At 41.9% G+C, this 14249-nt stretch overlaps 2 protein-coding genes across 2 annotated transcripts; both read left to right on the top strand.

Moving 5' to 3' along the window:
• Positions 1 to 4950: 4950 nt before the first annotated feature.
• LOC120545976 (tripartite motif-containing protein 16-like) lies at positions 4951 to 6866 on the top strand. Its single transcript, XM_039780691.1, has one exon. It carries the CDS (start codon positions 4994 to 4996, stop codon positions 6671 to 6673), a length of 1680 nt encoding a protein of 559 aa, XP_039636625.1. The 5' UTR covers positions 4951 to 4993; the 3' UTR covers positions 6674 to 6866.
• A 2269-nt stretch (positions 6867 to 9135) lies between these two features.
• LOC120545975 (tripartite motif-containing protein 16-like) lies at positions 9136 to 12403 on the top strand. Its single transcript, XM_039780690.1, has one exon. It carries the CDS (start codon positions 9735 to 9737, stop codon positions 11424 to 11426), a length of 1692 nt encoding a protein of 563 aa, XP_039636624.1. The 5' UTR covers positions 9136 to 9734; the 3' UTR covers positions 11427 to 12403.
• The last annotated feature ends 1846 nt before the right edge of the window (positions 12404 to 14249 follow it).

The raw sequence follows: 14249 nt of genomic DNA, 5'->3' as shown, positions 1-14249 counted from the left end.
TCAATCAACCAAATTTGAAGATAGGAGATTTTCACTGGACATTGTGGTAATGACTGCAAGCAAGATACAAAATAGGGAAGGACAAGAAGAAACCAGAGGAATAAAAGAGCAGAGGGAGAGGAAACCAGAGAGAAACAGGGAGGCATAGTTGATGACAAATGACGAATAAATGCCAAATTCATGACCACACATGCTGGGAGCTTAAGGTCAATGACGTGGTGTGTGTGTGTGTGTGTGTGTGTGTGTGTGTGTGTGTGTGTGTGTGTGTGTGTGTGTGTGTGTGTGTGTGCGTGTGTTGCAGGGATGTCATAATCCATCAGCTTCTCTGCCTGATGGTGGCATGACACAACTTAGTGGAGCGGTTTGGCCTCAGTGCCGAGTCTCGTGAGTGAGTGGTCGCCGTCTGAAAGGGCGCCGTGCGGCAAACCTCAAAGTCTCCCTGAGGGCTACAGTATGTCAGTCTGACAGAAAGACACTGAAAAAAGAAAAAGAAGAGCTAAGGGAGAGGGCAGAGATGGCAGAAAAAAACATGATGGAAGGAATTCATAAAATAGAGAGACAAAATACAATTACAACTTAAAACTGGATTTTTTTTTTTTATCTCAGTCAGACGTAAGCCTGGAAGGAGATCATGCTTTCATTTGTGTGTGTGTGTGTGTGTGTGTGTGTGTGTGTGTGTGTGTGTGTGTGCGTGCATGCATGCATGCGTGTGTTTGTAGGCGTGCATGTTTGTGTATCTGTCCGCAGCTAACAGTCCGTCCAGAAAAATAATCCTATGCGTAGGGAATGATACGGTGGCCGGGAAGTGCAATGCAACATTACAAAGAATGAAACACTTTTACAAAGCTCGAGACAAATTTACATTTTGGAAAACAAATTTACATTTTGGAAAACAAATTTACATTTTGGAAAACAAAATAACATTTTAGAAAACAAATTTACATTTTGGAAAACAAAATAACATTTTCGAAAACAAATTTACGTTTTAGAAAACAAATTTACATTTTGGAAAACAAAATAACATTTTCGAAAACAAATTTACGTTTTAGAAAACAAATTTACATTTTGGAAAACAAAATAACATTTTAGAAAACAAATTTACATTTTAGAAAACAAATTTACATTTTAGAAAACAAATTAACAAGATGCAAAACACTTTTACCAGTCCCGAAACAAATTTACAAATGACAGATTCTTCACGGAAAGGGAATGTACCACATACCGGAAGTGATGAGGTGTTGTTGGTGAGCCGCAGCCAATTTGTGTTGTTGTGAGTGAGTATATGGCGTGAATGAAGTTTATGGTGACTTTACGTGTGGCGGTGTTTGGAGTTTTTATATGACGCCGGACCTGGACGGAAACATTGGAAAAACAGGGAACGTATCGACAGCCGCGGCCGGATCGAAGCTACAGCAGGGGGCAGCTGAGTCCGTCTGCAGCTGCGGACCTGGAGCTCACTGCCCATTCCTGGGAGCCAAAACCGACACCCGCAGCTGGAGACCCAGGCCGTATTGCTGGGCCCGCTGGAGGGAAGGGAAGCCCGGGAGAATCAGATCCAGGACTAAAAGCGAGCCGGACTGTCACAGCCTGCTGAAGTTTAAATCACAGGTTTCCTAAAGGGAGTCTGGCGGGACTCGGACTGTGGACGACGAAACCGCGACTTAAAGTCTCGTTAAATAAATAAATACATGCAGAAATAAATGAATCATTAGTGGGGAGTGAGCCTGGACATTTCAGTCTGTTTAAACTTCACTTTGAAGCAGAACCTCTTAGTTCAGAAGGGTGAAGTTTCCGTTTGTACTCATATCTGTGAACTGATTATAATAAATATTCTTTGTATTAACACATTAATTAGTCTCTTTGTTTTTGTTTAAAAAACTAGAACATCGCATGAGATTTTGCCGATTTATAGTGATTTTATTTCCGTTAGACCCTTGCCTACATTGACGCTGATGCATTAAGGACGGCCCATAGACAGTATATAAGGCAGTGCCTCCCTGTTCCAAGATGGCGCTCTATTGACGCATCGATCCATAACTGCCGTAGTCATGGCGACATGTATACAAAACCTCATCACTTCCGGTATGTGGTACATTCCCTTTCCGTGAAGAAATCTGTCATTTGTAAATTTGTTTCGGGACTGGTAAAAGTGTTTTGCATCTTGTTAATTTGTTTTCGAAAATGTAAATTTGTTTTCTAAAATGTTATTTTGTTTTCCAAAATGTAAATTTGTTTTCTAAAATGTAAATTTGTTTTCGAAAATGTTATTTTGTTTTCCAAAATGTAAATTTGTTTTCTAAAATGTTATTTTGTTTTCCAAAATGTAAATTTGTTTTCTAAAATGTTATTTTGTTTTCCAAAATGTAAATTTGTTTTCCAAAATGTAAATTTGTTTTCTAAAATGTAAATTTGTTTTCTAAAATGTTATTTTGTTTTCCAAAATGTAAATTTGTTTTCTAAAATGTTATTTTGTTTTCCAAAATGTAAATTTGTTTTCCAAAATGTTATTTTGTTTTCCAAAATGTAAATTTGTTTTCCAAAATGTAAAAGTGTTTCATTCTTTGTAATGTTGCATTGCACTTCCCGGCCACCGTAGAATGAGTCCTTACCCCAAGTGAAGGAGTTCAAGTACCTTGGGGTTTTGTTCGCGAGTGAGGGGACAACGGAGCGGGAGATCGGTCGGAGAATCGGCGCAGCGGGTGCGGTATTACAATCAATTTATCGCACCGTTGTGACAAAAAGAGAGCTGAGCCAGAAGGCAAAGCTCTCGATCTACCGGTCAGTTTTCGTTCCTACCCTCACCTATGGTCACGAAGGCTGGGTCATGACCGAAAGAACGAGATCCAGGGTGCAAGCGGCCAAAATGGGTTTCCTCAGGAGGGTGGCTGGCGTCTCCCTTAGAGATAGGGTGAGAAGCTCAGTCATCCGTGAGGAGCTCGGAGTAGAGCCGCTGCTCCTTTGCGCCGAAACTTGAGGTGGTTCGGGCATCTGGTAAGGATGCCCCCTGGGTGCCTGGGGAGGTGTTCCAGGCACGTCCAGCTGGGAGGAGGCCTCAGGGAAGACCCAGGACCAGGTGGAGGGATTATATCTCCAACCTGGCCTGGGAACGCCTCGGGATCCCCCAGTCAGAGCTGGTTAGTGTGGCTCGGGAAAGGGAAGTTTGGGGTCCCCTGCTGGAGCTGCTCCCCCCGCGACCCGACACCGGATAAGTGGAAGATGGATGGATGGATGGAAAATTCAATGCATAATCAGCCAAAGTCTGCATATTTATTTATGCAGATTTAAATTGACGATTTCCGCGCAAAATATGCGGGGCTTGCATGATTTCATAATCGGCTTTCCCCGAAGGTTCCCGAAGCAAAACGAGTGTCAGCCATCTTGAAGCTTCGCTAAACTGGCTCCGTCTTTTCCTATGGTCTTTTCAACAGAAAACTTTTACAACATTTAGGAGTATATGCAGGAAACTTTATTACAGACGGAATACTCAACACACTACGCGAGCTTCGCCATTTACGGACACCGGCACCTCAGCCTCCGGTGTCGCCCGATGCTGCTAGCCGGGGGAAGGGACCTCGACAGCGGTGAGCAGGAGTTAGAGCGGGTGGAAAGCTAACGCTAGCCGGCCACCTGTTCCATCAATCCTGCTTGCAGGTGTCCGCTCATTAGACAACAAACTGGACTACATCCAACTTCAACGAAACTCCCAATGTGAGTTCAGAGACTGCTGTGTTTTTGTTGTTGTGGAAACATGGCTGAACAACAGTGTACCGGACCATCCAGCTACCAGGCCTGCTAGCCCTGCTGTGTCGCCGGATAAAACTCGTGGAGGTGGGCTGGGTTAACACGGACTGGTGCTTGTATCCAACTAACTGCTCACCGCTGGTGGAGTTTGTGATGTTAAATGCCGACCATTCTAGCTACATTCCACACAAATTTACGGCTGTGTTTATATGCTAATGCTAGTATGCGTTAGCAGAACTTCATGGAGCATATAATGTGCGTGCACTAAATGTAGCCTGTTTCGTATGTCGTTTTTATATAATGTCGTTTTTATATGTTTTAAATGTGTAACACCACTTGAGCCATGGTGAAACGTTGTTTCGTGTATATGGTTGAAATGACAATAAAACACACTTTTGACTTGACTCAGTTGAATGCCTCTCTGTAAGCGGTAGGCGTGGCTTGGGGGTGGCCTCGTAGTGAAGCGAAGCAAGTGCATTCTGGGATTTGGTGTCTTTCATCCACATGAGCCAAAAACATATTTTCTGGCTTTTCTCGGCCCTGAAGGCACCAATTTCTAAAATAAAATTCACATTTCTGCTACATAAGTGACCCAATTTAAGATATATTCATCTTTCCAGCGGTGAAATATCCCTTTAAGTGAAGCTGAAATAACCCCCCCCCAAAGTCTTTGAAAACATATGTTAAATTGCAGATAATTATGTAATCATTTTTTTTGTTTCTTGGGGAAGGGACCCCCTGCTCTAATTGTGCCTGTTCTCCCCCCCCCCCTCCCCGGTTTTAGCTTGCATGACGCCCTGTTCATGTCCTTCTGGAATGAGAGTTGCGACAAATAACTAGTGCAATGATATTTGTTGAAACCCTATGAGGCTTAACGTGCTGGTTTACCTCTGGATGATATTCTGAAATTGAACTTTTTGTCACAAATGCTTCAAAGTAGATAATTAATCATGTGAGAAAATTATTATAAAACGGTATTGTCAGTATAAACATTGAAAAGCATTCCTCTACCAGGAATGAAGCAAAGCTTGATAACGCCTCCCTCCTCTTGCTGCTCTCAAACTCCACTCTGTCCACACATTGCCATGTTCCCTCTCCTTTAGATCTACAGTTTGCAGATGGGTGTAACCAACATGGTGGTGAAGTGCCGGAGCTGACAGCCACAAACACATGGTGTTTTTAGATCAGAGCTCAAACTGGTTTCACTTCTCAGGAAGTGAGAGTCAGACAGTCTTTGTCACTGAGAGGTGAAATGGCGCAGAAAGGACTTGAGCTGGACCGAGAAACTTTCTCTTGTTCCATCTGTCTGGATCTACTGAAGGATCCGGTGGCTATTCCCTGTGGACACAGCTACTGCATGAACTGTATTAACAGTTTCTGGGATGAAGGGGATGAGAAGGAAACCCACAGCTGCCCTCAGTGTAGACAGAGCTTCACACCGAGGCCTGTCCTGCTGAAAAACACCATGTTAGCAGTTTTAGTGGAGGAGCTGAAGAAGACTGGACTCCAAGCTGCTCCTGCTGATCACTGCTATGCTGGAGCTGGAGATGTGGCCTGTGATATCTGCACCGGGAGAAAACTGAAAGCACACAAGTCCTGTCTGATCTGTCTGGTCTCTTACTGCGAGAAACACCTTCAGCCTCATTACAATGTCGCTCAGTTAAAGAAACACAAGCTGGTGGAGCCGTCCAAGAAGCTCCAGGAGAACGTCTGCTCTCATCACGATGAGGTGATGAAGATGTTCTGCCGTACTGATCAGCAGCTTATCTGTTATCTCTGCTCTATGGATAAACATAAAGGCCACGACACAGTCTCAGCTGCAGCAGAGCGAGCTGAGAGGCAGAGAGAGCTCGAGGGGAGTCGACAAAACATCCAGCAGAGAATCCAGGACAGAGAGAAAGATGTGAAGCTGCTTCAGCAGCAGGCGGAGGCCATCAATCTCTCTGCTGATAAAGCAGTGGAGGACAGCGAGAAGATCTTCACTGAGCTGATCCGTCTCCTGGAGAAAAGAAGCTCTGATGTGAAGCAGCAGGTCAGATCCAGGCAGAAAAGTGAAGAGAGTCGAGTCAGGGAGCTTCAGGAGAAGCTGGAGCAGGAGATCACTGAGCTGAAGAGGAGAGACGCTGAGCTGAAGAAGCTCTCACACACAGAGGATCACAACCAGTTTCTACACAACTACCCCTCACTGTCACCACTCAGCCAATCAGCATCCAGCATCCATATCCGTCCTCTGAGCTGCTTTGAGGACGTGACAGCGGCCGTGTCAGAAGTCAGAGAGAAACTACAGGACGTCCTGAGAGAGAAGTGGACAAACGACTCACTGACAGGGACTAAAGTGGATGTTTTAATGCCAGAACCAGAACCCAAGACCAGAGCTGGGTTCTTAAAATATTCACGTGACATCACACTGGATCCAAACACAGCAAACACACAGCTGTTATTATCTGAGGGGAACAGAAAGGCAACATTAATGGGGGATTACCAGCCTTATCCTAATCACCCAGACAGATTCACTAAAAGGTCTCAGGTCCTGAGTAGAGAGAGTCTGACTGGACGTTGTTACTGGGAGGTGGAGTGGAGCGAGAGAGGAGGAGGAGGAGTTTCTGTAGCAGTCGCATGCAAGAATATCAGAAGAGCAGGGTGGTCGAAAGAATGTTTATTTGGACAAAATTACAAATCTTGGGCGTTAAGTTGTTGCAACAAATACAGTTCTTCCTTTTGGTACAACAAAGTCCACGCTCCCGTCTCGGGTCCTGTGTCCTCCAGAGTAGGAGTGTACCTGGATCACAGCGCAGGTATCCTGTCCTTCTACAGCGTCTCTGACACCATGACTCTCCTCCACAGAGTCCAGACCACATTCACTCAGCCGCTCTATGTAGGATTTTGGATTTTAAATTCTAAAGACTCTGCTGAGTTGTGTAAACTGAAATAGTATAATATTGTAGTAATTTTAGGGTTAAATTCTGTGTTTTAACTCTTTTTGGTCTCCATGTTTGTTGCTGGGAGCTGATTGTCGTTTCTTAAATGTTATCATAATCATGAATAGTCTTTGAACATTATTTACTGATGGGATGTGTGAACAAACGGAAGCTTTACATGATGAATAAACTAACATGAACAAAGCATTTTCTTCTTGTCTTCATTCCAGGGTTTCAGACAAAGCTGACAGAGAAAATGTGAAACTGATATGAGAGTATAACTGAGGTACTTTTTCTCCTGAAACACCACAAAGTACAGTGGTCATGTTTAGAGTCAGTCAGTCTCTGCTCTTTCAACTCTCCTTCCTAAAACGGCTTCGTCACAGATAAATGAGCAGAGTTTTCTATCACTTGTTGCTTTTTACAGCCAACATTTTCAATAAATATTAAAAATTTTAAAAACTATAAAATAATTAAATAGTATAAATTAATTTGGTCAATCACAACATTATAGTCAGATTAATGGCAGAGGGAGCAAAACAAGTGAAAGTAGCTAATGCAAGACAAACAGACTCATTAAACACGTACATCACTAGTAACAAACAAAGAGAGGCACCACCGTGTGGCACTACTAAACATTGCAGTTATAACTCTGACAAGGAGCTTTAGTTTATTCCTGGAAGAGGAGATGCAGAGTGTAAAAAAAACTTTCATTTATAGAGCAAGTTCTTTGTGGAATAAAATTCCAAGTAACATATGTTTTATTACAGGAAAGGTATATTTTAAAAAGAAAGTCAAATCTTACCTTCATTTAAAGTATCATGACGTTTCTGACTGACTGATTGGGTGGTGAAAAAAAAATCTATTAAAATAGATTATCATCTATTTTAATGCGATCTACCTTAATGTTAACCATGTAATATACTGTAATATATAACTTTGTTTTCAAGATATTTCTCTATTCTGTTTTTATTGTTTTTATCTCATTTTAATTGTAATTTTCTTCTTGTTATTTAGTTTTGTAAGCAGATATTGTTATATATATATATATATATATATATATATATATATATATATATATATATATATATATATATATATTATTTCTTTTCTTTTCAGTATATGTTATGAAATGTTTTAATATTGTCTGACTAAATGTTGTCTTGGACCCCAGGAAGACTAGCTGGTCGTCTAGGCGTCAACTAATGGGGATCCTTATAATAAATACAAATAAATACAAAAAGTAGGAGATACTCGGCGTTTTTTGCAATGCCCACTACAATTAGACTCAGTATATGTCCCACTCCCAACACATAGTATAATGTCGGGGTAACGGGGCTACTGTGGGCCGTATAGTCAACGCCAAAAACGCCAATTAAAATTTAAACTCTAGCAGAACTGTGTCCACACTTTTTACTTTTTGGCTAACGTTCTATAAAATATTTGTTTAAATACGAATATAATATATAAATATCATGACCAAATGGTTGTTGTTCAGATTTAATATATAAGTTGGTGACTTTTGTTTCTAAAAAATGCCAAAGAAGACAAGAAGGTTTATTTGTTTAAGTGATGTTGCTATTCTGGTATCTGGTCCTTTGGTCATAGGTAATAGTGTCTTGTAAGCCCGTTTGGCTGGCCTGGGCAGTGGGCATGTGTGTGTGCATGACACAATAATACAATTATTAATTCATTCATAAATAATCTCGTAATGTTCTCACGCGGAAGCTACAGGGACCACCAACGAGGAATCTACAGCGGTTGCAAAAACCGAACTATACATGCGTTTTTTTGGTGGATACCTCTAAAAAAACACTCTAAGATTTTGAGAAAACAAGCCCTTTTCACAGAGATGTAAACATAAACATGCTCAACGGACTCAAGTTGATTTCTTGTAGCAGTCTATGTGAATGGCATCAACTGACAGGAAGTTAACAAGGGGCCATGCAGGCTGTTGCTCTCTTAATACCATATAGGTTAATACGTTTATATACTGTCTATGGTTAATACCATATAGGTTAATACGTTTATATACTGTCTATGGTTAATACCATATAGGTTAATACGTTTATATACTGTCTATGGTTAATACGTTTATATACTGTCTATGGTTAATACCATATAGGTTAATACGTTTATATACTGTCTATGGTTAATACCTATAGGTTAATACGTTTATATACTGTCTATGGTTAATACCTATAGGTTAATACGTTTATATACTGTCTATGGTTAATACCATATAGGTTAATACGTTTATATACTGTCTATGGTTAATACCATATAGGTTAATACGTTTATATACTGTCTATGGTTAATACCTATGGTTAATACATCCATGGGTTGTTGCCTTGCAATGGAATTCCATTGAAAAGGTCTATATTATGTCAAGCGGTAGGTGGCGGTAAAGGTGCGCCCGGGGTGCAATTTGAATTTACCAATAAACAGAAGAAGAGTTATTTCCGGTCGGTGTGCATAACTGCCATTGACATATATATTAATAACTGCTGTGCGCGATTTATGATTACCCGAAAGCAGAACCATAATAGTGATAGTAGTCTTTCTCTATCACTCTGCCCGACAGTAGTAAGAGGCGCCTCACAAGTGAGCATGCAAGTGAGTACTTAATGTAACGTTACGAAGTGTAGCTACATGTGAGCGTACTCGCGGACACTGGGAGTTATAACCGCGGCGCTTAGTAGTGCCTCCCTCGTTTGTTACCATGGTGATGTACTAGCTAGTGTGCAGCCAGTGCTGCTGCGGACTTTCCTCCTCGGACCGACACACAGGAGAGACTTCCTAACGATTTGGTGTAACGTTAGGTTATGGTAGGTGTATGATAAGTAGATATATAGCGCCGTGGAGACCTGGCATTGTATGGTCTTGGTCTCTACATTGTAGAACAAAGTATCAGCTACGTTATCGTTAGCTAATAGCTAATCAGTTATCTCGGAGCTCCGGCTAACTGTTAGCTAGCTAGATAGCTCTCTCCACCTGCAGCACCAGACACGTTACGTGTGCACGAGCTGACTGGGCGCATTCACTGCACAAACAGTTAAGAGCTCAGGAGGTGAAATGGCGCAGAAAGGACTTGAGCTGGACCGAGAAACTTTCTCTTGTTCCATCTGTCTGGATCTACTGAAGGATCCGGTGACTACTCCCTGCGGACACAGCTACTGCATGAGCTGTATTAAAAGCCACTGGGATGTAGAGGATCTTAAGAAAATCCACAGCTGCCCTCAGTGCAGGCAGAGCTTCACACCGAGGCCTGTCCTGCTGAAAAACACCATGTTAGCAGTTTTAGTGGAGGAGCTGAAGAAGACTGGACTCCAAGCTGCTCCTGCTGATCACTGCTATGCTGGAGCTGGAGATGTGGCCTGTGATATCTGCTCTGGGAGAAAACTGAAAGCACACAAGTCCTGTCTGATCTGTCTGGTCTCTTACTGCGAGAAACACCTTCAGCCTCATTATGATGTCGCTCAGTTAAAGAAACACAAGCTGGTGGAGCCGTCCAAGAATCTCCAGGAGAACGTCTGCTCTCATCACGATGAGGTGATGAAGATGTTCTGCCGTACTGATCAGCAGCTTATCTGTTATCTCTGCTCTATGGATAAACATAAAGGCCACGACACAGTCTCAGCTGCAGCAGAGAGAGCTGAGAGGCAGAGAGAGCTCGAGGGGAGTAGACAAAACATCCAGCAGAGAATCCAGGACAGAGAGAAAGATGTGAAGCTGCTTCAGCAGCAGGCGGAGGCCATCAATCTCTCTGCTGATAAAGCAGCGGAGGACAGCGAGAAGATCTTCACTGAGCTGATCCGTCTCCTGGAGAAAAGAAGCTCTGATGTGAAGCAGCAGGTCAGATCCAGGCAGAAAAGTGAAGAGAGTCGAGTCAGAGAGCTTCAGGAGAAGCTGGAGCAGGAGATCACTGAGCTGAAGAGGAGAGACGCTGAGCTGAAGAAGCTCTCACACACAGAGGATCACAACCAGTTTCTACACAACTACCCCTCACTGTCACCACTCAGCCAATCAGCATCCAGCATCCATATCCGTCCTCTGAGCTGCTTTGAGGACGTGACAGCGGCCGTGTCAGAAGTCAGAGAGAAACTACAGGACGTCCTGAGAGAGAAGAGGACAAACGACTCACTGACCGGGACTAAAGTGGACATGTTACTGCCAGAACCAGAACCAGAGCCCAAGACCAGAGCTGGGTTCTTAAAATATTCACGTAAAATCACACTGGATCCAAACACAGCAAACACACAGCTGTTATTATCTGAGGGGAACAGAAAGGCAACATTCATGTACCATCAACAGTCTTATTCTAGTCACGCAGACAGATTCACTGAATTTAGTCAGGTCCTGAGCAGAGAGAGTCTGACTGGACGTCGTTACTGGGAGGTGAAGAGGAGAGGAGGAGGAGTTTCTGTAGCAGTCGCATACAAGAACATCGGCAGAACAGGGGCGTCGAATGAATCTGTATTTGGACGAAATGACAAATCTTGGGCGTTGGATTGTTTCCAGAACAGTTCTACATTTTGGTGCGACAAAGTCCACACTCCCGTCTCAGGTCCTGTGTCCTCCAGAGTAGGAGTGTACCTGGATCACAGCGCAGGTGTCCTGTCCTTCTACAGCGTCTCTGACTCCATGACTCTCCTCCACAGAGTCCAGACCACGTTCACTCAGCCGCTCTACGCCGGACTTCGGTTTTATGACTGCTTTCCTTTCTCTTCTCCTGGAGCCACTGCTGAGCTGTGTAAACTGAAATAGTCAGAAGTCTTTGAAGGGATTTAAACTTTTATTTTATCTCCGTGCTTGTTGCCGAGAGCAGATTGCCGTGGCGTTTCTTCACTGCACAGAGATCAGCGGTCCATCAAACGTTACAGGCTGTACTATGGGAATGTCCCAGTTCCTTAAATTGCATCCACGTTATCTTCACTTGCTTCCCTTCCTCCCGTCTTAGCCAGCCCCACCAAGGAAGCATGGGAGAGACGCGAGGAGAGAGGAAAACTAGGTTGTGTGTTTTCCTCTGAAGCCTCACGTGAATAAGTCAGCTGTATGGGGGGAGTTGGTAACGGCTTTCAGCGTCTGGGAAGGCTGCTCTTGTATTTCCTCGCTCATAGCTCCTCAGAGATCCCTCCTCCATCCTCGCTCCTCAATCCTCGGCAGTCATAAGAGCTTTCAGACGGGAGGGCCAGAAGGAATTGCGGTTCGAGGAGATATGAAATAAGAGACTTGGGAAGCAGACGGCGTACCTCCCAGATGTGCAAATGTTTGAGTTTCACTCTTGCCAGGAGCAGGTGGAGATTAGAAGGGCTGATTTATGTGAGTGAGGAATGAGGAGGTGGATGTAGGAGTCAGGAGACAGTGTGAGGGCATCTGGTGGACGGATGGGAAATGACAAGTCTGAAGAGTTCCTATGAGAATGCATGTTGTACTGACTGCTACTTATACTGAAGTAAAACACCGGAGTACTTCTTCCTCCACTGCCAGGAACACACTACACACATGTTCTATAGCTAGAAACCCTTGTATGTCACAGATAGTGTCGCAGACAGTGTTTATCCATGATAATAAACTTATAAACTTAACCATGTGACTAAACCGAAGTTGGGGGCTTCTACAAAACATGAAGGGAAACCGCTTCAACATGGCCCTCAGTCCTCCCACTGCAAGATCATGTACAAAGAATAGACACGTGATACAGCCTAGATAAATAAAATAAATGGTTCTTTGTTGCTGTTAAATTGTCTTGTTCGTGGCATTATTCCTCGGTGTTCTCTCTCTTCTTGCTAAATGTGGTTAAGCTCTGAGCTCAGGTCTGCTTTATTGTAGCAGGTTCAAGATAAACTAGCCCTGATCCCAGTTCAGTGCTTTAAATGTCTCCACATGAGATAATAAGCATAAACAGGATCAACGCTTTTTTTTTTTTTGTTTAGTTAGTGTCAATTAATCCAAATAGATTATTTTTACACCTGTCTCAGTATTATCCCAACTTTAGTTTTTCTTAACCCCTGTGTGTTCCTCGGGTCAAATTTGACGTGTTTTCAAAGATCTGTATAAAAATTATGGGTTTCTTTCAACCAAATTGCCCAAAAAAAACCAGATGGTTCCATACATGAAACAGGCTGTAACTATGCATTAACATATGTTCCTCTGATCTTTATTATTAACTGAAGTCATAATTTCTGGGATTTTTTTTTTTACTCAATTAGGCATATTTTAATATGATAAACATAAGTGTAAAACTAGCGGTGATAAGTTGGAATGAAGTTGGCTTAGAAGATGTAACGCAGAATTGGAAAATGTATACTTGTATGTATATGCTTTATACAAACTGGCAAAACAGACCGGGTCCATTTTGAGCTGGGAGGACAACACAAGGGTTAAATCAATACTGTGAAATGTTTGTGGATAAATATTTGGGGGAAAAAGGATTTTTTTTCATTGCTTCAAGTATTTCTTCTTTCATCTTGACATGTGGAAAGTATATTTTTTGCAGCAGTATTGCAGTTTGACTTTGTAGGCTCACATGGAGTCTATTTAAGAGGCGGCCAAATAGAACAGCAAAGTTTAAAGTCAGTTGTCGGCTCAAACTCAAAACTCTCCGACACTACTTTATTAACCTCCATGTTGTCTTCGAGTCAATTGATTTTGACTCAAATTGACTTTTGGGTGTTTTATTCAATTTGATAGCATTATTCTGACTAAACTTTGACAGTCTGATTATCCATCAACATCCTCGGAGCTGAAATATTAGTCAAGTCAATTCATACTTTCTGCTTTTTTAACTCAAAAGTTAAGATATCATTCCATAAAGGCTATAGAAGGTGAACTGAAGGGTTAATTAAAATAACTAAAAAGACGTAACCTCTTAAGTCAAACAAGTGAAATCTAAAGTAGATTAAGAGTAATGAACATTTGTACATCCATTCAAATAAGAAGTAGCTCAATCAGGTGTCAAACTGTTACTAGTAGTTTCCCCTCCGTTTTTAGTCTTTATGCTAAGCTAAGCTAAGCTAAGCACCTCCCTGATGTAGCTTTGAATTTAACCGGCAGATATGAGAGTGGTGTCGCTCTTCTCATCTGACCCTCTGCAAGAAAGCGAAGCTGTGTGTTCTTTAAGCCCTTTTTTTTTTCTTTTTTTTTTTACTTATTTTAAAATAATGTACCAAATATAATACATTGCCTCTCGATACATCTCTGTGGCTGTTTAGTTTGTACAGATTCGCCATATAAGTGTTAAAAAATCACAAAAGATCTAAGTTTACAAAATTTGTTATTCAAATACCATGAAGAAAAGCATCCTGTTATATGTATGCTGTTTAATATCTATCTCTCTAGATATATCTGGAGAGATAGATCCATATGTGCGATAAAGTAAAACACATTTACATTTTGACCTTTCTAACCATAGCATTGTGTTACATGTTTTCATGTGAGCCTTTTTCTTAAACCTGTTGCATTTCAGATTATTCCTTTATTGTTTTTAAATGAACTAATGGAATACTTATAAAACATTTTGGGACATAATAGATCTTTGCTGTCGTAGCGTTGAATAAATCTTAATGCTGGGGAGTAGATATCGATCTA

Source organism: Perca fluviatilis, chromosome 17 (assembly GCF_010015445.1).
Source record: "Perca fluviatilis chromosome 17, GENO_Pfluv_1.0, whole genome shotgun sequence".
Classification (NCBI taxonomy): Eukaryota; Metazoa; Chordata; class Actinopteri; order Perciformes; family Percidae; genus Perca; species Perca fluviatilis.
The sequence above is the reverse complement of the archived record's forward strand: the minus strand, read 5'-3'. Positions and strand labels throughout refer to the sequence as shown.

What these genes read in the sequence shown, in the direction of transcription:
- LOC120545976 (XM_039780691.1), top strand. Translation starts at nt 4,994, where the DNA reads ATGGCGCAGAAAGGACTTGAGCTGGACCGAGAAACTTTCTCTTGTTCC.
- LOC120545975 (XM_039780690.1), top strand. Translation starts at nt 9,735, where the DNA reads ATGGCGCAGAAAGGACTTGAGCTGGACCGAGAAACTTTCTCTTGTTCC.